This window comes from Syngnathus acus, chromosome 6, assembly GCF_901709675.1.
Source record: "Syngnathus acus chromosome 6, fSynAcu1.2, whole genome shotgun sequence".
Lineage (NCBI taxonomy): Eukaryota > Metazoa > Chordata > Actinopteri > Syngnathiformes > Syngnathidae > Syngnathus > Syngnathus acus.
Window position 1 is genome coordinate 14,349,874 of NC_051092.1, and position 19,645 is coordinate 14,369,518.

The following is a 19,645-nucleotide window of genomic DNA, read 5'->3' on the forward strand; positions in this document are numbered from 1 at the left end:
ATTTTTGGAAGGAGCAGACCTTTTGTATCTTCCACGGCTGTCTACTTGAGCTATCTGGCGTCCATTAAAGTCTTCTGCAATTTACTATTAGCGAGTATTCAAGTTGAAAGCAGCTTAGAAGATGAAGAATTCCTTTATTTACATGCATGAATGAAATTGTGGTTTGCCGCAGGTTAAAACGTGTCGTGACAAACGAACACAACAAACAACTGATCAGAACTTGTCTTTTTTGTTGTTTACATTCGCCTCGAACGAGGTCTGAATGGGAAAATCTAATCATTATCCGAACCATTTGAGTCGGATAAGTCTGAATTCCCAGTGTCCATGAATGCATCGCGAGTGCTTACCGGAAGCTGACGTATATGTTGTTGTGGCGTTCGACAGGCACGTGACGTGTCGGCGACATGGCGGCCGAGTCTTCTGCTAAGGTAAAAACAAGGCGTGTCTCCACCGACAACGGTTGACGTGGCAGCGCTACGCTGACGACGTTTGTCGGCAGTAAGCGAGCGGAGGCGTCTTGGCCGTTTCTCAATTTCAAAAAATGTCTTGGCCGTCTCTGGCGCTCTTCCCGCCATTGCTGGGGAGTGTACCCCCTTTAGCAGGCGCTGCAGCTAGCTCGCTCGCAGCAGTCGGCAGCGTTGAGGCGGCGCTTGAAAGCTGTCGTCAGTCACAGCAACGACCTTTTCAACTTTGTCTGACGAGACAGCTTGCACATGCTAAACGTGTTTGTTTGTAGCCTGAACGTTGAGCTGCACCCTCACACATGTGTGCAGCTACTGACTTACTCCAATGCTCGAAATGAGCCGAAGGAGACGATTTATTTATCTTGTGTGCACTGCCAGCAGCTTCAAAGGCCTCGCTGCTCCTTTTCCCTCCCCACCTCCGCTAATTTAATGACAGTGACACACAAGTAACCGCTGGTGCTTGACTGATAACAGGACGCTAATGACGTCAGCACAAGAACAGAAATCCGAATTCAGATGTGCTCGTATGAGACAATTGCATGGCGTCCATTTTTCGCCTAGAAGCTCACTTATGCTCATTATAGTCTCGGGCCGAAGCAATACATTCATTCCTTTCTGGCTATTTGTTCACATGAGCTCTTGTGTGTGTTGTTTTTAGGTTCTATTTGAGCATGAAGGAGTTTTTATGCATCCCTGTTGTGATGAAAAAGACAAGGAAGAAGATTTTCTTGTTTGTGGTTCACTTCGAATAGTTGAGAAGGTAAAAGGTTTCACGCACTAACGTTTCTTAAAACAGTTGCTGCCCGATTTAGGACGAGGAGGATGAATTTAACAAAGTTCTTATGATATCAGGATGCTGACGTCATGTTGGAGTTCACGCCTCTTGAGGATTCCGTGGACCCGTCGCACATTTTATGCGCTGCCAAGGTGTGTGTTCGTTTCCAAATGCACTTGCTCTAACCAAGGTCGTAGCGCCTTCGTATTTACTAATCAACTGTGGAAGACGTGGCAGGACCAGCGTAGGACAAACCAAAACTCGATTTTTGGCGATGTCACTCCATGCGGGGTAACTGCGCTGGTTGCCCTAGCTCTAACTCGCCAAGGCTGGTCCTGCCTCACAATCGGGCCACGTTGGTATCATCTGAGCCCAGTGACTAAGCAGACATTCTGTAGGACTCCAGCTCGGTCATGGAGTGGGCCCAATGCGGCAGCCGGTGTCCGGGCGAGCCGGGTCGGCGGCCTGTGGAGAGCCAGCCGAGCTATGAGGCTGAGTGGGACCTGATTAACGCCACGTCTTTCAAGAAGAAGTCCTGCGCTGCAGGCGAGGGTCGGTTTGCAGCTCGGCGGCGAGCGCTCCGGCTTCTAAAGGCTGACCTGTCGTCACTCCGTCAGGTTCCGTGACGGGCGGCCACGAGCGCGGCGGACGCTTCTTCTCGGTCAGCCTCGGTCAGCTCGCAGCCGTCACGCTCCAGGAGGACCTGTGCGGCGACGTGCCCTCGCTGCTCTTCACGCTGAAGGGATCTTCATCGCTGCCACCTTTACACTTCCACCAGGGCGGCAGCAGAGAGCTGTTGGACAGCCTGAGGAGAGTCGTCGCGCTCAGCGAGTGAGTAGCGGACCGGCAGCCGTGGCGCTTCGCTTAGCATGGCCCCGCCGCCTCAAACCTTGGCGAGCGCCACCGAAGCACATCATTTGTATGCTAATTGTCTTCCTTTGAGGTAAAGATCATCTGATGAAGCCTCTTATCTCTCTCTCACACACACACACACACACACACACACAGGAAATTGTCTGAGCTGTGGCACATTCGAAATCTGTTAACCCTGCTTTGGGGCAGCATCTCACGACACACACACACGCAGCGACATCATTTACAATTAAATGGAATGACGACGGGCGCATACGTGGGCTCAGGTGCGCGGAGGACGAGTCTCGTCTGCTGATCAGCTCTCCCGACAAAGTTCTGAGTCAGTCCTTTGAGAATCTGGTGGAGGATAACAACTTCGGCCTGGTCCAGGTACGTCTCCAAGCGCCGGCGACACACTCGCACGCAGAGGCGCTGACGCAGCCACCCCCCCCGGTAGAAGTTCCGCAAGGACCCCTACGTGACCACCCTGGGCCGCTTCTCCAAAGTCACCAACTACATTTTCGACGCCTTCCGTGGCACGGAGGAGCAGCACCAGCGCCCCCCGGAGGAGGTGGCCCACCTACTGGGGGAGATCATCCCGGGCCTGGAGATCAACCAGCAGGAGGAGCCTGGCTTTGAGGTGGTCACTAGGGTGAGACGCCATTTCCTCATTGGCCACAAACACGAGTCCACGGCTCGGTTACGCTCTTTTGTGTGTGCTGACTAGGTGGACCTGGGGACGCGACCGCAGGTGTCACGGAGCGCTCCCGTGTCTGCCGACGCGTGGAACGGACATCAGGACCAGGACGGTCACTTGATGCAAGTGGCTCGGCTCCAAGAGTCCATCTTCAGAGGGGCAAGTTGCGGTCCGGGCCGCCCGCCGCTAGCAGGTTGGCCTTTTCTCTGATAGCGTCGCCTCTTGCAGGGTCTGTGCCACGCGGTGAGGAAAGAAGCCTGGAAGTTTCTTTTGGGCTATTTTCCCTGGAACAGCACTCTGGACGAGAGGAAAAGTCTGCAGAGAAGCAAAACGTACGAGTCGTCGTCATCGGCCACCGTCCTTCCACATAAAGCGCTTTTCCTCGCTAGCGTCGCAGGGACGGAGCCGGATGGAGAGGCGGGCTACGCCCTGGACTGTTGGCCAGCCAATTGCAGGCCCGCCGCGCATGTAGAGACAAACAAGCAGTCACACTTTAAGAGAATATTCAAAAACTGAAAGCCCGGTGTGCGCCGTCACCCGCTCACAAAAAACCCGGCACCCGGTTCGGCCTAGTTGGGCCGCATGGGTTTGCCGCTTCATCCAAGACTCAATTGTCCTCATCCCAGCTGGTGAGGCTTGTTTGTCCATATGTAGCCTAGGATTGGTTGGCCGCCGGTCCAGGCCGTGCCCGCGACTCGGGCCGGAAGCGACTCCGGCCGGCTCCCTCGCCGCTGTCTGGAAATGCACGTGACCGCGTATGCCGCTCGCTGCCGCAGGGATGAATATTTCCGCATGAAGCTGCAGTGGAAGTCGGTGAGCGAGGAGCAGGAGAGAAGGAATTGCCGGCTTCGAGACTACAGGAGTCTGATCGGTGAGGGTGGTGCCCAGCCTCTCAGGGCCCCGCCCCTGCGCCTCTTGGGGCCCTGCCCCCTTGACTGACGCTCCGACTCCCCTCCCAGAGAAAGATGTCAACCGTACGGACAGAAGCAACCGGTTCTTCGAGGGGCTGGACACTCCGGGTCTGGTCCTCCTGCACGACGTGCTCATGACGTACTGCATGTACGACTTTGACCTGGGTGAGAGCGAGAGCCCATCTCCGTGCCCATCTCCGAGTCCGTCTCCGAGCGTGCTCACCGTGCGTGCGCTTGTGTGTGCAGGTTACGTGCAGGGCATGAGCGACCTTCTGTCACCCATCGTCTTCGTCATGGAGAACGAGGTGGACGCCTTCTGGTGCTTCGTCTCCTTCATGGAGCACATGGTGAGTTTGCGCGTTTCGCACAGCGCTCGGGGTTCTGACCGGCATTCTCGGCCCTCCCTGCCAGCACCAAAACTTTGAGGAGCAAATGCAGGGAATGAAGACTCAGCTGATCCAGCTCAGTACGCTGCTCAGGCTGCTGGATCCGTCCTTCTGCAACTATCTGGGTATGCACACCTGGATGTCTGTCACATGAGCGTTCTCGCCTGACCTTTGACCTGTCCCCGGTGCGCCCGCAGAATCTCAGGATTCCGGTTATCTTTATTTCTGCTTCCGCTGGCTGCTCATCCGCTTCAAGAGGGAGTTCTCCTTCCACGACGTCCTCAGGCTGTGGGAGGTACGGGCGTGCGGCGTCGGTACGGGCGTGCGGCGTCGGCATGGCGACGGGCCGACCCCGGCTGACCTCGCTGCCTTTCAGGTCATGTGGACGGGGCTGCCTTGTCACAACTTCCATCTCTTGCTCTGCTGCGCCATTCTGGACTCAGAGAAGAGCAAAATCATGGAGGAAAAGTTTGGCTTCAACGAGATCCTCAAAGTAAGCTCGCGGCCCGTTGTGTTGTTTTGCGCACGCGCTAACGAGCGTGTTTGTGTGTTTTGGGATGGTCTGGGTAGCATGTGAACGAGCTCTCCATGAAGCTGGACGTGGAAGAAATCCTTCAGAAGGCTGAAAGCATCTGGTTGCAGATCAACCAGTGTCAGGTAAAAATGTGAATTTGGTGCAACCTCCTCTGTCCAACAGCGGCGATACCTCCCGCCGCATCAACAGCGCGCGTCACGTGACGACAGCTTCCAGTTGTGTCAAGTTGCACTCTGTGGTGTGTGTGTGTGGCCCCCGGTGCGTCCTCAGGGCCTGCCTCAGGCCGTGCTCAACATCCTGGCGTCGGACTCTGAAGCTCGCGGTTGCCGCGGCTCCAACCAGCGCGCGGCGTCCTCGGCCGCGCCCATGGCGGGAGCCTTGCATCGAGACAAACGTGCCTGCGCCACCTCCAGCGGACACTTGCGAGCCATGGACTCTCAGAATCTCAGCAAAGTGGCCTTCATGTCCTAGCCAAGATGTTTATTTTTCTACCACGTGCACGGACGGGAAGTTGCATCTGGACTCCTTTTGTGAAGCAAAAGACATTTTTTAGCACGCCGGACGTCACAGCTATTGTAAACATACAGTTATCCTCCACGGCAGGTTTCAAGCATTAAAAAAAAAACACTTCTACTTTTTGTGGTTAACTTTCATTTTATTTCTTCAATGATTAAATACGCATCTGTATTGTATTTTGTAATATTTATGAAAGAAGGGTTTGTTTCTACACAAGTAAAACAAAATTACAAAAAAATCCATATTGTGCAAGCTTTTGTAGGTCAAATAAGAAAACATTCTCAAAATATTAATTTGCTCTATTAAAAAAAAACCTCTGAGATGTAATGTGGGGCTATACCATTACAATATTTGAAAACAGAAGAATCTTAATATTGACTAGAGCAAAAAGGGGAGCCGTTGAACTTTGGCGCTCCTTCCAACGAGCAGCGGTATTTTGGACCAATTGGAGACATTTGAGACTCCATAATAAATGTGATTACAATTTTTTTGGTGCTATTGTGAAAACAAATCCTTTATATTATGAGAAAGTATGTTCAAACGAACCATCCAATCAAATTAGTCTATTTAGTGTGACGTACGCAACGAGTCAGTAAGCCTTCAGAAACAAGCAGGCACCGGAAGTAGCGACACATCACCTCAGGAGGGACGATGCACGACAACTCGAGATGCACGAAGCTAACTGCTCCACAAAACAACGAAAGATTAAAAGGGTTAGTAGTTCTTAAAATGAGCAAGTTACAATGAGCCTTCTCATTGTAGTTTGACATTGCGTCATTCAACTTCAGATTTGTTTCCTTTGGGCCCACCAGTAAAATGCCAGTGTGTTTCAATCCAACATGATGTTCTGATGTTTTGAGTTGTGTTTTGATGACGAGATGAGAAGCACCAAACATTCATAGAGTCAGACTGGAGTCAAATGGTGAGGCCCAAGTCCTCCCCTTGGCTTTGGCATGAGCTGCCATCAAGTGCATTGAATCTTTTTCTCCCCATTTTTTTTTCTCAGCTTCAAACCAGACTTTGGTGAAGCAGGCTGGATGGATTCTCGATGGTCACCAGCGGCTGTCGGATAGGAGAAGTTGAATGCCGGCTGCTATCGGCGCATCAGCTCATAAGGCGGTGAGCGGGGGCACATCTGAGAGGCGCCGCTTTCATTTCCTGACTGACAGGATATTGGCGCAGGTGCTTGCTGCCGTTATCAGCTGACGTACTGGCCGGGCTTTTTGTTGCCACACACAAAACACACATACAGCATGTTTAAAGATGGATGACAAAATGCAGCATCCCCCGATGGACAAACGTCGTAATCATCGAGTCTACATTGTTGTAGAAGATCTAAGTAACAGTATGTAATTGCATGATAACATAAAATGATGCTAGTGACATCATAAGTAGACTGTGCCGTAATCGCTAATGGTAATTGCACAGCGTGACTGTCTCAAACTCCGCCCCCTTCCTCCCTCAGCCCCTCCCACCCTTCTCTATTTAAACACGGCGGTGGCGGGCGCACGGCGGTTGCGGATCGGCGCACTTGCGAGCGTGCAGACTGGAGCGCTCGTGGTACTCGTACACTCACTGGTTCCCCATGGCGTCCTCTCACGTCATGAAGGACGACCAACAAGAGGCGCCACCTACGCCCGGCATGCAGCCTGCCATGATGATGTTCTCCAGCAAGTACTGGAGCCGCCGCGGACTCTCCTTCGACTCGGCCATGTTGGAAGGGCGCCCGCCGCTACGCCACACCGGCGGCCAGATGGTGACCGCCCGTGGTCTTTGGTGTCAAAACACCTCGTGTTTGGTCATGTTGATGTTTTTGTGTGTCCAGTCACGTCGCCCGTCCTTCAGTCCCATCAGCGAGACTGCCAGTGGAGCGAGTCAGGCCGTGGTCTTCTCGTTGAAGAACGAGGTGGGCTGTCTGGTCCGAGCGCTGCGACTCTTCCAGGTGAGTCGCTCTGGCAGACCTTTTAGTAAGTAGGCCCGAGAGCTTGACTGGGGTCCAGTCGAGCTTCTGGGACTTGTTGACCCGTGTCACGTGAGAGTTGCCTTCCACAGGAGAAGCGGGTCAACCTGAACCATATAGAGTCGCGCCCGTCCAAGCGCGTCGCCGACCAGGTGGAGATCTTTGCCGACTGCAGCTGCACCAAGAAGGATTTCAATGAGCTCTTGGAGGTCCTGAAAGATCACGTCAACATCCTGAGCTTTAACACGCCGGCCCACGTTTGGGCCGCGCAGGCCGGTCGGTGCGCCGGTCGGAGGGCAGCCACGCGTCGCTGACCCGCACAAAGCTGTCTTTGTCTTCTGCAGATGAAGAAGACGTTCCGTGGTTTCCCATGAAGATCTCCGAACTGGATCAGTGCTCCCACAGAGTGCTGATGTACGGATCCGAGCTGGACGCTGACCACCCGGTACATTCTGTGTGTCCGTGCGTGTGCAGTGGCTTATCAAGCGCCGGCCCATTTTTTATTTTTTTTTTCGCTCTTCAGGGCTTCAAAGACGAAGTTTACCGCCAGCGGCGCAAGTATTTTGTGGAGGTGGCCATGAAGTACAAGTTGTAAGCGCTCACGACGATCATCGGCCAAAAAGCGTCTCGCTCACGTCAAGCTCCTTGTCGATCGCTTTGCAGCGGTCAACCCATCCCCCGCATCGAGTACACCCCGGAGGAGGTGCGCACGTGGGGGGTGGTCTTCAAGGAGCTCAACAAGCTGTACCCCACTCACGCCTGCAAGGAGTACCTGAAGAACCTGCCCCTGCTCAGCCAGCAGTGCGGCTACCGACACGACAACATCCCCCAGCTGGAGGACGTCTCGCACTTTCTCAGAGGTGGCACGCTCCTCCCGGCCCTGAGCCAGCCCCGCCCCCACTCCTCGTAAGCCGCCTTTGCTGTGTTCCAGAGAAGTCCGGTTTCACCGTCCGGCCGGTCGCAGGCTACCTGTCGCCCCGGGACTTCCTGGCGGGTTTGGCCTACCGAGTCTTCAACTGCACGCAATATGTCCGCCACAGCACCGACCCGCTCTACACGCCTGAACCGTGAGCCGGCCCGCTCCCCGCCATGCCCATTCGGGGATGTTCCCCAGTGAATGTCCTTCTGTTGCCTTTCAGGGACACGTGTCACGAGCTCCTGGGTCACGTCCCTCTGCTGGCCGATCCAAAGTTTGCTCAGTTTTCTCAGGAGATCGGTCTGGCGTCTTTGGGAGCTTCAGATGGCGACGTGCAGAAACTGGCCACGGTGAGTGCCGGTGGCGCCGTCCGTCTGTCTTTTCTTTTGCCTTTACGATGACCCGTGCTGGGCAGTGTTACTTCTTCACTATCGAGTTTGGCCTCTGCAAGCAAGAAGGCCAGCTGAGAGCCTACGGCGCCGGCTTGCTGTCTTCCATCGGAGAACTCAGGGTAACATGCAAAATGATCAGCTGACTCACAACGCCCTATGACCTTTGACCTTTCCTGAAAAGACAAGCAAACTTTTAATTCTCCATCTTCCCCGCAGCACGCCTTGTCCGATCAGGCCTGCGTGCGGCCCTTTGACCCCAAAACCACCTGCAAGCAAGAATGTCTCATCACCACATTCCAGGACGTTTACTTTGTCTCTGACACCTTTGACGAGGCCAAGCAAAAGATGCGGTAACATCTTGTATCGTGGCGCCTGTAGGCCGCCGTGGCTTCCGACTCAGCGTCTTTTGTTTTTCAGAGAGTTTGCCAAGACCATCAAGCGGCCGTTCTCGGTTTACTACAACCCATACACGCAGAGCGTGGACCTCCTGAAAGACACGCGCACCATCGAGAATGTGGTGCAGGACCTCCGCAGCGACCTGACCACCGTGTGCGACGCTCTCGGCAAGATGAACACCTACATGGGCATCTGACCGTGCACCTCCAGAGCCCTTCGCCGCCATCCAGTTCAATCCGACCAGCTTTCTTAGCAGTAATTCCAGAAGACAAAAAGATCTTGTATGCCGCATGACGTAAAAAGCTTTCAGTATATATTTAGACGGGGGCGAGTCAAGTGTAAACAACACAGCTGCATTGCATTTCATACTGTATATGCTACGACTAACATGTGTAAGTATGGTGTGAAATAAATCTGTCATTGTGACTAAAAACGATTTTTTTGTGCATCAGTGTCTTGGTAACAAAGCAAAAGTGGGTGGGCATGAGGTGGGGGGAGCACTCTTGTCTCCAATCTGGCCCATTGGACATTTAAGTCCTATAACATTTCTCAACCAATACTTTGTTTGATTTGATGTAAACATCGACAGACTAGACAGTTAAATGTATCCAAAAACAAACAGACGAACAGATAAAACTGACACTAAGCGAAGAAGACGTGTCTTCCGTTTACAAGCACGATGGGGTGTAATGAAGGCAATGACCAGTAAGTAGCAGCACGCGTAGACATCGCTCCCAGGTGTCTTCGGTAAAAACCGACGAAGAAGATGGCAACGAAGAAAAAGAAGAAGAAAAGATGCTAAAGGATGCGGATTGTTGACACTGGCAACGCTCTTCAATGAGAACTTCGCGCGGACGCAGAAAGTTCTCAAACACGTAACGTAGATTATTTTAATAATGTCTTTCCAACATGGATGATAGTGCGCTCATCGAAGTGGGCGGGCGCTGGCTGTTTTGCCGAATGCTAACATTGCTCGGAGATTTGTCGTCACTTCTTTTCACCACGTCTGGATTTGACACTCATCAATTTAACACTAAGTAGCCTGTGTATGTATTTCATGTTCGTCTGACTTTTGTTTTTTTTCTTCCAGCGTGAAATATGTCTTTTCTACTCGATGACACGGCAGTACATGAACCTGTCAAAGACATCGGCCACCCTCTCAGAGCAACACCAGGTGTGGAGATTTCCTTTTGGTTGTGGGAGAAGACAACGAGGAACAAACACGGAGGTCTTTTCTTCTTCTTCCTCCTTTCTCATCAGATGCTCACGATGTGCGGCTGCGTGTGGACGTGTCGCGGGTGTCCAGAAAGGAGCTGGAGGACAACTTCCTGCAGGTGTACGACGACTCGCTGCTTCTCAAGCAGCACATCCACCAACAGGAGGACAAGATCAGAAAGTGAGATGGCGCCTTTCCCCGCTTTGCTTGTCTTCTCCCCGACACGCAGTGTTTGTGGCACCTCACAGGCTGGGCACCAAGTTGCTGAGGCTGGTCAAGGACCGCCGTCGCATGGAGCAGCTGGCCCGGGGGGTCGGCGCTCCGACGGGGCCCAGGCGGCGGGACCCGGAGCAGGAGGACTTGATGGACGAGTTCCAGGAGAAGGTGCGAGCACTGGAGGCGTACAACGAGAAGCTGAAGCAGCGGTTGTTTGTGGCCCAGCGCCAGCAGAAGCTAGCGGCCTCATCGTCCTCTGCGCGCGCGGCTCACCTGCGCGTCCAAACGCGCGCCGCCTCCGCCCCCAGGAAGCGTGACGACCCCTCATCTCCTTCGCCCACGCCGCCCAGACGTGAGTGGCGCCTAAACGCCGCGCCGTCGTAGCAGTCAGACGTTGGCTGACTCGGGTGTCTCGCTTCCCCGCACTCAGGCGCCAGGAGCGCGGCGGGAGACGAGCGGCCGCCGAGCGGCCCACCGACGGCGTACGTGCACGCTATGCTGGAAGAAGCGCGAGAAAAGAGCCGCAACCTGTGAGAGCCACACGCCCTCGCTGCCGGTGCAACGATATGTCGACCATGTCACGGCGGCGTGTCGATGTTTTGTGCGGCAGAGAGAACGTGATCGAGTCGCAGCAGCGTCGCATCGCTCAACTGGAGGAAGAGAAACACGTGACGCTTCAGCAGCAGAACAAGTCTGAACTCAGGTAGAAGATTTGGACGATGAGGATGGCGTTGGCGGTGCTGATGATGATGAGGTGGGGGCGGGGCAGGTCGCAGATCAACAACAACGTGACCATGATCAAACTGCAGAAGCAGCTGGCCGAACGATGCGGCGCCGTGGTGGAGCTGGAGGAGCGCTTCCTGCAACTAAAGGAGGTGCGATATTCCGTCTTGCTGTCAATCAAATTTTTTTCAAAGCAGAGATGCTTTCCCCTCCAATATTGAAGCAAAACGGCCGTGTTTTGCAGAGTCAGCAGACGCAGAAAGCGTGCTACGAGGCCGCCACGGCCAAGATGGCCGAGCTGACGTCGCAGCTGAGGGACGAGCGCGCCAAGAACGTGGAGCTCAGGACGCAGCTGCAGACGGAGCAGCTGTCGCACGCCAAGATGCAGCAGGTGCCGACCCGCCGCCATTGCCTTCGCCGTCGTTGCTGCCGTCACTCACGTCCCATCCCATCCCGTCTCTTCTGGCCACCAGTTGCAGGAGCGTGTGGACGAGGTGGAGCAGGAGAAAGCACTTCTCAAGGAGCACAACGAGAAACTGCTCAACAGGTGAGGCGGATGTCTGTACACACCACAAGGTCACCAAAAATTGTGTGTGTGTGCGCGCGCAGCGTGTTGGATGGCTCCCAGCAGCGCTGTAGCGCTCAGGAGCACCAGCTTCAGCAGCACGTGGCTCAGCTGGAGGAGGCGCTGCAGGCCGACCTGCTGGACAAGAAGGAGATCCTGGAGCAGGTCAAAGCTGAAAGAGGTGAGACCCACTTCAATCTCCTCATGCCCCGCCCCCTTTTTTTCCTGCCGTGCTCTTGGTGATATGTTGAACGGAGCGCCGTAGCGTGGTTGAAGCTATTGTGTCCTATTTGTTCAGATGCCTGCCAGAACCTGAGAGAAGAAAAGCGCAAGCTTGAGGCTCAGCTGACCCTTGAGAAGCGGGAGATGGAGGACCTCAGATGCCGCCTGGACATCTTCTGCGGGGTGAGCCCACATTCCGCAGATGCCACCTCCATTTTGACTTTGGCCCCTGACGCTTGTCTGTGTCGTTCACAGGCGGACGACTCGGATGGCGAGAAACTCACAGAGGCGCTGCTGCTCATCAAGGTGATCGTGGCTGGAGAGACACACACACACTCAGTTCTCGCTCCGACCTCCTTCTCAGTTTCTCCTCCTACAGACGCGTAAATCACAGCAGTGCGGAGAATTGAGCTTCCTGCAGGAGGGCCAAGATGGCGGCCCGAAGGAACACGCTCACCGTGGAGACCATCAAGAACTGGAGAAGGTCAGGCAGCTCCTGGCCGTGGAGAGTCGCATCAGCGGTGACCTGAAGGGTACCGGCGGTTTCCTCAATCAGACTGGCTAGCTGGCATGCTAATGGTGTGATTTGTTTGCAGGTGGAGCTAGACCGGGTCCAGAAGAAAATGGAGTCTGACAAAAGGTCGCACGCGCAGCAATTGGAACATCAGACGCAGATGTTGGCCGCCAAGGATGCCAAGTTGCACAAACTGGAAGGTAGCGGCTTTCCTTCTCACGGCGCACCGCCTTTCCGTCGGGCGCTCAAGCTCCTGCGCCCGCTCCTCAGCTCAGTTGCGTGGCGCGGCCTACGGCGCCAAGAGCGTGGACCCCTCAGACCGGGATCTGAGTCTGTCGCTGGAACACGGAGAGAACCTCATGGAAGTTCAGATCGTGGGCGCCGCCCTGTCCGAGGCCGCCTGGAGGCTCTGGCGACCCGGCGCCGTCCACCTTCTGTACGTACGCCTTCTACCTCTTTGACCTGCACGCCACCCCGGTGGCCGCGGGCCCGACGCCGCGCTACGGCTTCACGTCGCGGTACGTGGTGAGCGTGGACCAGGATTTCCTGGACTATGTGGGCCGGCGCCGGCTGTGCGTGGAGATGCATCAGGCGCTGGGGCTGCGCTGGAAGACGGTGGCCAGCGCCGCTCTGGATCTGCGCCGCCTCCTCCGGGACGGGGCGGCGGCCGGGACGCTGCCGCTGGTCGGTGAGTACTTCCCGCACCGGTGCGCGAGAGTAGTTGTCATGTCCCGCTGTCGCTTTCAGGAAATTGTGGCGCCGACACCTGCTTCGGATCGTTGGAGTATTGGATCAAGCTGCGCAATCCCATCGCTGAGTCCAAGAGGCTGGCGGTGGTCGGCGACCGTGACCGACATGTACGTGCGATTCATCCCTTCCTCGTGTGAGCTAGCACGCCTTAGCTGTTGCATCTGCCCTAGATGGCGTCCGCTGCAGAGAAGGAACTGCAGGTGGAAGTGCGCGGCTGCAGCGGTCTGCGCTCCCGATGCTCGTCGCTGCCCAGCCCTTACGTGGTCTACAAGTTTTTCCACTTCCCCGACTACCCCACCTCTACGGCGCACGACTGCCGGCAGCCTCGCTTCGCCGACGTCAAGTCCTTCCGGGTGGCCGCCGACGGCGCTCTGGAATGCTACCTGGCCTCCCAGACGCTCGGCTTCTACGTGTTCGACGACAAGGAGCCGCAGATGGACGAGTATTTGGGCAAAGCTGGTGTTCCTCTGGCGCCGCTGCTTCAGGATCAGGAGATCACAGGTACACTTTTGACCTGAGTCACAAACACCTCCACCTCATCAAATGTAGCGTGAGAACCTTTTCCACCTGTCTAAGGCACCTTTGACCTCCACGACACCTCCGGGCACCACGCCGGCCATATTGACCTCGCCCTCAAGTGGAAGATGCCCTCTGTCCAAAGCGACAATGTTCTCCCGCCGGCGGAGGTCGGTGGAGGCCGCGCGTTGTCCGAAAGCCACGCAGAGCCCTCAAAGCTCGGCGGCGACAGCAGCGGCTACGTCTTTGACCCGAAAGCGCCAACGCCCCCGCCGACCCCGACGTCCGCCAAGAAGCTTCCCGGCAAAGAAGAGCAGGTGACCAAGAAAGTCACCTTCCGAGAAGCACCGCCCCCTGACCTGCGGGTGAGCTCAAAGACACAAGAGAGGCGGTCGAGTGGGCGGGGCCTCATCCGTCGACTAACTCTTTGCAGGCGCCGCCCGGCGGGCCGCTCCGCCCGTCCGAGGAAGACGAGGATGGCGAAGAGTCTTTGATCTCTGAAGGTCAAGTTTTCCTACCATGCCGGACCTTCACCTCTGACCTCGGTGACACGCAACACCCGTTTCCATCTAAGACGGCGTGCGAACACAACGCCGCTTCGTGCGCTCCATACGACAGCGATGAGGACGACGGCATCGTTCTTCGCCGGGTCACTCAGGTCAGCCTTCACCTCGACGAGATGGACGGTCTCTTTCTGAGAAAGAGTCGCACGAGTCACGGGCGTGTGTTCAGGACTTTCAGCGAGTGCGGGTGGAGGTCACGTGTCTCAGCCTGGAGGCGGAGTCCCGCTTGTGTCGAGACATCAACGTGGTGCGACTCTTTGTGGAGTTCTCCTTCCTCGACATGCCCACCGAGGAAACGCCCGTGTCCCTGCCCAAACCTCCTCCGGGGAAGAGCATCAGCTTCAACTTCAGCAAAGGTGCGTAGCGCCAATGCGCAACGTACGTATGTGCGCTCTATTGAACTTTCTAATCAAGTCCGGATCGGTCGGCAGTCATCGGCGTGGGCGCGGCCGGCGACGCTTCGAGACGCAAACTCCTCAAGGACGTCCTGCGAGGAGAAAACGCCAACATGGAGAGGTGAGGCCCACTCGGAGCTTCATCCATGCGACACTCGCCGACCGCTTGTCGTCGCCGGGCAGAATTCGTTTCACCGTGGTGAGCGAGCCGCCGGAGGAGGAGGAGCAAGAGCGCGAGTGCGAGGATGTGGGCGTGGCCTTCTTGAAAATTCCCGACCTGCTGAACCAACCCGACGACGTCGTCCACCTCAACCTCCAAGGTCTGAGCGCCTCATCGCTATCATCTGGTGGAAACGCTCCGTGAACCCGAATCTGCGCATGTGTGCGTTGCAGTTGTGGATGCGCAGGACGGCGTGTCCCGGCTGGGGAGTCTGCGGGTTTCGTTTGAGGGAGTGCACACGCTGCGCGCCATCTTGGACGAGCCGCACGTCGCCCCGTCACGATGACGTCTGAGGCTCCCGACGGCGGTCACGTGACAGGCTAACGTGTTAGCGACTGAGTAGGCAGTAAGCGTGAAGAAGGAACTCCATTTTACCAACTGGTCTTGGTCTCATGTGCTCCTGGTCCGCCGGTTCTTGGGAGTCCCGAGCCATGTGAGCTGCTGAAAAAATTTCGTGTCGTTTGCTCCTTTTACTTCTGTCCTGTTTTTATCCAAAATAAACACATTTTAGTATTCTCGTTTCTACTCAGCAACCTTTTGTTTTTGCACGCACATTCGCACACGCACATTCGCACGTAAGAGCCCGCCTCCACGTCCATCTTATTGGATGAGCCCGTGTGGCGGAGGGGAGGCTGTCACCGCCAGCTGACGATGAAGATGACCAAGATTCAGTGGCAGCTAAGGAAGACTCGCAACAGCAGGTAAAAACTCTTTTTGCAGAAACATGACCGACCATCTCGACGTGACTTTGACTTTGGCTGGCGTCGGGCGTAGCATCGCAGTCCATAACGGACGCGGCGGGTGTCGGCAATGAGCGCGGACGAGGATGCACGTTGGCTGGAGTGGGTGACCAAGCAGTTTGAGAGCATCGCCGGGGACGACAAGGAGATCGACCTGGATGAGTTCAAGACGGCTCTCAAAGTCAAAGAGGTTGGTCCGGCATCATTCGACCCTCTATGTGTCACGTGACCCCCCCTCTGCCCACCTCCGCCACAGTCTTTCTTCGCCGAGCGCTTCTTTGCGCTCTTCGACTCGGACGGGAGCAGTTCCATCAGCCTGGATGAGCTTCTGGAGGCGCTGGACCTTCTCATCCACGGTAGCGAGACGGACAAGCTTAGGTTCCTCTTCCAGGTCTACGATGTGGATGGTGAGTGGCACCACCGAAACCAAATGGGCCAACGAGATCGACGTGAAGCCGTTGTTACGTCATCTGCGACCTTCCACGCAGGGAGCGGTTCTATCGATCCGGACGAACTGCGCACGGTTCTGAAGTCGTGCCTGCGCGAGAGCGCCATCTCTCTGCCGGAGGAGAAACTGGATGACCTGACGCTGGCACTGTTTGAGTCGGCCGACAAAGACCGCAGCGGCGCCATCACCTTTGAGGAGCTCAAAGCAGAACTGGAAGACTTCCCAGAGGTGATGGAGAACCTGACCATCAGGTGGGTGCGGCCCGGCGGCCCGCTCCTGGCCCGCCCGTACTCACTCCAGAATCATTTTTGCTGAAGCGCGGCAAACTGGCTCAAACCTCCGGAAGCGGAGCAGAAGAAGCGTCAGACCCCTCGCTACCTGACGTGGGCATATTGGCAAAACAACAGTCGCAAGCTCCTGTTCCTGTGCGGCTACGCTTGCCTCAGCCTGGCGCTCTTCGTCGGCGCCGTCCTGCAGCATCGCCACGGGAGCGCCTGCTACATGCTGGCCAAAGGATGCGGACAGTGCCTCAACTTCAACTGCACCTTTGTCATGGTAATGCCAAGTACAGACTGCCGGGAAGTCGGATGCGCCTCATCTGCGTGCGTGTCCTTCAAGGTCTTGATGCTGCGCCGCTGTCTCACGTGGTTGCGGGCCACCTGGGTGGTCCGGGTTCTGCCGTTGGACCAGAACATTCTCTTGCATCAGATTGTGGGTTACGCCATCGTCGGATACACGCTCGTGCACACCACCGCCCACATCTTCAACTTTGGTAAGGCGCTTGCCAATACTCAACCTCCAAGCGGTCCGACGCCACCTGTGTGTCTTTTAGCTCAGCTCTCCCAGCATAGCGGATTCAGCGTGTGGGAGTACCTGCTGACCACGCGGCCCGGCATCGGCTGGGTGAAGGGCACGGCCTCTGTGACGGGCGTCGTCCTTCAGGTGGTCATCTGCCTCATGGGGCTCTGCTCCAGCACCTTCGTTCGACGCAGTGGACATTTTGAAGTAAGCGCACCGCAATAGCATTACTTGGTCAGTAGAGGACGCACCCTTGCCGCCATTGGAAAGGAACAAAAATTCAAGATGACTTCCATATATATATAAAGTCCGGTATGCGGCAGGTGTTCTACTGGTCTCACTTGTCCTACGTGTGGGTGTGGTCACTGCTTATGATCCATTGCGCCAACTTCTGGAAGTGGTTTGTCGTTCCGGGTCTGCTCTTCCTGCTGGAGAAGATCATCGGAATCGCCGTGTCCCGTATGGGAGGTCTGTACATCGTGGAGGTCAACCTGCTGCCGTCCAAGGTGATGGATGACCCATGCGTGACCTCCGTCTGACCTCACCTCATGAGGTCTCTGATGACTCTGGCTCTGCAGGTGACTCATCTGGTCATCAAGCGTCCACAGTTCTTCCAATTCAAGCCGGGAGATTACGTGTACATCAACATTCCGGTCATCGCCAAGTACGAGTGGCACCCGTTCACCATCAGCAGCGCTCCGGAGCAAGCTGGTGTGACCTCCTTTCTGTCTACTTGCACTTCTCCTCTGGCAGGGAGGCCAAGTTGAGTGTGCGTGTGTGTGCGTGTGTGTGCAGACAGTCTGTGGCTGCACATCCGCTCCATGGGCCAGTGGACCAATCGTCTGTACGAGTATTTCCGCCAGCCGCAGACTCCGGCGCCGAGTCCCAGGAGGCTGGCGGCGAGCCTGCGGAGCAGACAGATGATGAAGACTCAGGTGGGAAAAGGCTCAGTGCTGTCACAGAGGCGCCATGTTGTCGCTTTGTGAAATACACCCAGAAGTCTGAAAGAAGGTAAAAGCTGATGACATTATCGCACGTATCGGCAGGAAGAGTCGTTCAGCTCGGCACACGCCGACGCTGCGGTGGCGTCCAACGAGGACAATGCAGTGGAGCTGATCATGTACCGTCACAACGGCTCCCGGAGCGGCGCCGCCTCCCCCGCCGCCGCCATCTCGCTGCCTCTTCCCGTCCCTTCGGACGATCCGGGCCCAGCGGAGAGAGGCGAGGCCCCGCCCCCGAGAGAGGTGGATCAAGTGAGTGTTGATGAGCAATGGGCTGGCGACACCCACTGACGCCGCTCGCTTTGTGTGCTTGAAGGTTTCTGCCAAGTTTGGCGAGAATCACCGCTTCTGCAACATCAAGGTGAGCAAACCGCTCGCGTTGGCACGGCAGTCATGTGACCTGCTTCGTGCCGGCCGACAGTGCTACGTGGACGGACCCTACGGCACGCCCACCAGACAGATCTTTACGTCCGAGCACGCTGTTCTGATCGGGGCGGGCATCGGCATCACGCCTTTCGCCTCCATCCTGCAGAGCATCATGTACAGGTGACTTGCTCTCGCTCCCGGCGCCTTGCTGCCACGTCCTTCACGAGACCAACACGCTCGTGGGTTTCCAGGTACCGGCGCAGGAAGCAGAATTGTCCCAACTGCAACTACTCGTGGTGTGAGAACATTAAGGATAGTGAAATGAAGCTTCGCAAAGTAAGTCCACGGTAAATGACAACGGTCAACTTTGGACAGCACTTGGAGCAAACGTCCGTTTTTGGCGCTTTCTCAGGTTGACTTCATCTGGATCAACCGTGACCAGAAGTCCTTCGAGTGGTTTGTCAGCCTCCTGACCAAACTGGAGATGGACCAGGCCGATGGGGAGCCCGAAGGTGACCGCCATTGCCGCGTCTGAGGTGTGACCTCGCGACCTCAATGACGTCTTCTTCGGCAGGTCGCTTCCTGGAGATGCACATGTACATGACGTCAGCCTTGTGCAAGAACGACATGAAGGCCATCGGTCTACAGATGGCGCTGGACCTTCTAGCCAAGAAGGAGAAGAGAGACTCCATCACGGGCCTGAGGACGAGAACGCAGCCCGGGCGACCCGAATGGGCCAAGGTTAGAACCTCCCAAAAGCTCCTCACTTTTGCAATATAAAAGGAGAAGCAAAAGCATAAATAACCAAATGTCACTTACGATCAGGTGTTCCAGAAAATTGCCGAGGAGAACAAAGGAAAAGTTCACGTGTTCTACTGCGGTTCTCCAGCGTTGGCCAAAGTCATCAAAGCTCAGTGCGAACACTTTGGCTTCAACTTCTACAAGGAACACTTCTGAAATCAGAGAAGGCGTGGTGCAAGCATGTCAACCGGGAATGCTCATCTCGATGGTCTTTCTACGGGCCGTCCTGCTCTGCAAACGGAAGGGAACTTTGTCTCTCAAGCTTGAATAGGACCGCTGCACCCCCCCCCCCCCCCCCCCCCCCCACGGGCATCTTTACACCCCCTCAATGGACGACTGCCAACAACAGCGTCAGCTGCTTTTAACAGACGCACACGAACATCCGTTCAAATCTACACTGTCTAAGAATATATTAATATACGTATATTGATTAGTATTATATTATTGTATTATATATTTAGATGTTATTTGTATATCCGTGGTGTTAGTGAGTCACCCAAAACGAAGGTATTTAAATCTAAATAGATTCTTCCATTAATATTTAGATATTCCAGAAATAAATGACGACCAAGCGTGGGTGGCCTTTTGCCTTTTTTTTTTTTTTCCCCACATAACCTCACATTTGTAATTTTGACATCGGACTTTTATAATGTTCGTAAGCGCTGTCAGCTAGTCTTCTTTAAGAATTATTTCTGTCGATCAGAAATATTTCATTGCATTAAAGGTGGAAGGATCTAAATGTGTGTTTTAGTGAATGACACTGGAGGTTGGTTTCCGTTCGTCGGTTCGAT

At 55.4% G+C, this 19,645-nt stretch overlaps 4 protein-coding genes and 1 long non-coding RNA gene across 12 annotated transcripts; 4 read left to right on the top strand and 1 right to left on the bottom strand.

The window, feature by feature from the left end:
• The first annotated feature begins 320 nt into the window (after positions 1-320).
• On the top strand, positions 321-5,258 carry tbc1d15 (TBC1 domain family, member 15). Its single transcript, XM_037253577.1, has 17 exons — positions 321-428; positions 1,123-1,224; positions 1,317-1,391; positions 1,638-1,791; positions 1,857-2,070; positions 2,379-2,481; positions 2,549-2,743; positions 2,819-2,947; positions 3,017-3,120; positions 3,565-3,659; positions 3,748-3,864; positions 3,946-4,046; positions 4,111-4,210; positions 4,283-4,380; positions 4,462-4,578; positions 4,656-4,742; positions 4,891-5,258. The coding sequence occupies exons 1-17, from the start codon at positions 405-407 to the stop codon at positions 5,089-5,091; spliced, it is 2,016 nt and encodes a 671-aa protein (XP_037109472.1). The 5' UTR covers positions 321-404; the 3' UTR covers positions 5,092-5,258.
• A 1,382-nt stretch (positions 5,259-6,640) lies between these two features.
• tph2 (tryptophan hydroxylase 2 (tryptophan 5-monooxygenase)) lies at positions 6,641-9,228 on the top strand. Of its 2 annotated transcripts, XM_037253613.1 has the most exons (11): positions 6,641-6,892; positions 6,962-7,078; positions 7,189-7,372; positions 7,441-7,541; positions 7,620-7,687; positions 7,760-7,956; positions 8,028-8,163; positions 8,236-8,362; positions 8,428-8,523; positions 8,621-8,754; positions 8,822-9,228. In XM_037253613.1, the coding sequence occupies exons 1-11, from the start codon at positions 6,722-6,724 to the stop codon at positions 8,994-8,996; spliced, it is 1,506 nt and encodes a 501-aa protein (XP_037109508.1). In that variant the 5' UTR covers positions 6,641-6,721; the 3' UTR covers positions 8,997-9,228. The 2 variants fall into 2 exon arrangements, with proteins under 2 accessions (XP_037109508.1, XP_037109507.1); XM_037253612.1 differs by having other exon boundaries at positions 6,641-7,078.
• Positions 9,229-9,535: 307 nt separating this feature from the next.
• Positions 9,536-15,218, top strand: rpgrip1l (RPGRIP1 like). The gene is given in 24 exon segments (XM_037253491.1): positions 9,536-9,675; positions 9,891-9,974; positions 10,061-10,196; positions 10,265-10,584; positions 10,663-10,762; positions 10,843-10,935; positions 11,002-11,107; positions 11,200-11,346; positions 11,429-11,502; positions 11,565-11,701; positions 11,819-11,925; positions 11,998-12,048; positions 12,122-12,274; positions 12,339-12,456; positions 12,527-12,665; positions 12,667-12,944; positions 13,004-13,113; positions 13,177-13,507; positions 13,583-13,887; positions 13,956-14,180; positions 14,255-14,441; positions 14,517-14,601; positions 14,664-14,800; positions 14,874-15,218. Coding segments are annotated over 23 exon segments (3,528 nt in total). The 5' UTR covers positions 9,536-9,675; positions 9,891-9,898; the 3' UTR covers positions 14,987-15,218.
• Positions 15,219-15,260: 42 nt separating this feature from the next.
• On the bottom strand, positions 15,261-19,011 carry LOC119124113. 2 transcript variants are annotated; one of them, XR_005098178.1, is made up of 3 exons: positions 18,873-19,011; positions 18,141-18,635; positions 15,261-18,035 (listed from the first exon to the last, which is right to left on the bottom strand). It is a non-coding gene; the product is annotated as an uncharacterized LOC119124113 (long non-coding RNA). The 2 variants fall into 2 exon arrangements; XR_005098177.1 differs by having other exon boundaries at positions 15,261-18,635.
• On the top strand, positions 15,485-19,593 carry nox5 (NADPH oxidase, EF-hand calcium binding domain 5). Of its 6 annotated transcripts, none has more exons than XM_037253546.1 (16): positions 15,485-15,630; positions 15,697-15,847; positions 15,929-16,139; positions 16,206-16,443; positions 16,507-16,660; positions 16,721-16,893; positions 17,010-17,192; positions 17,265-17,397; positions 17,482-17,621; positions 17,733-17,939; positions 18,004-18,048; positions 18,109-18,233; positions 18,305-18,389; positions 18,466-18,565; positions 18,628-18,794; positions 18,879-19,593. In XM_037253546.1, exons 1-16 carry the CDS (start codon positions 15,511-15,513, stop codon positions 19,008-19,010), a joined length of 2,364 nt encoding a protein of 787 aa, XP_037109441.1. In that variant the 5' UTR covers positions 15,485-15,510; the 3' UTR covers positions 19,011-19,593. The 6 variants fall into 6 exon arrangements, with proteins under 6 accessions (XP_037109441.1, XP_037109442.1, XP_037109437.1 ...); XM_037253547.1 differs by having other exon boundaries at positions 17,733-17,930; XM_037253542.1 differs by having other exon boundaries at positions 15,697-16,139.
• The last annotated feature ends 52 nt before the right edge of the window (positions 19,594-19,645 follow it).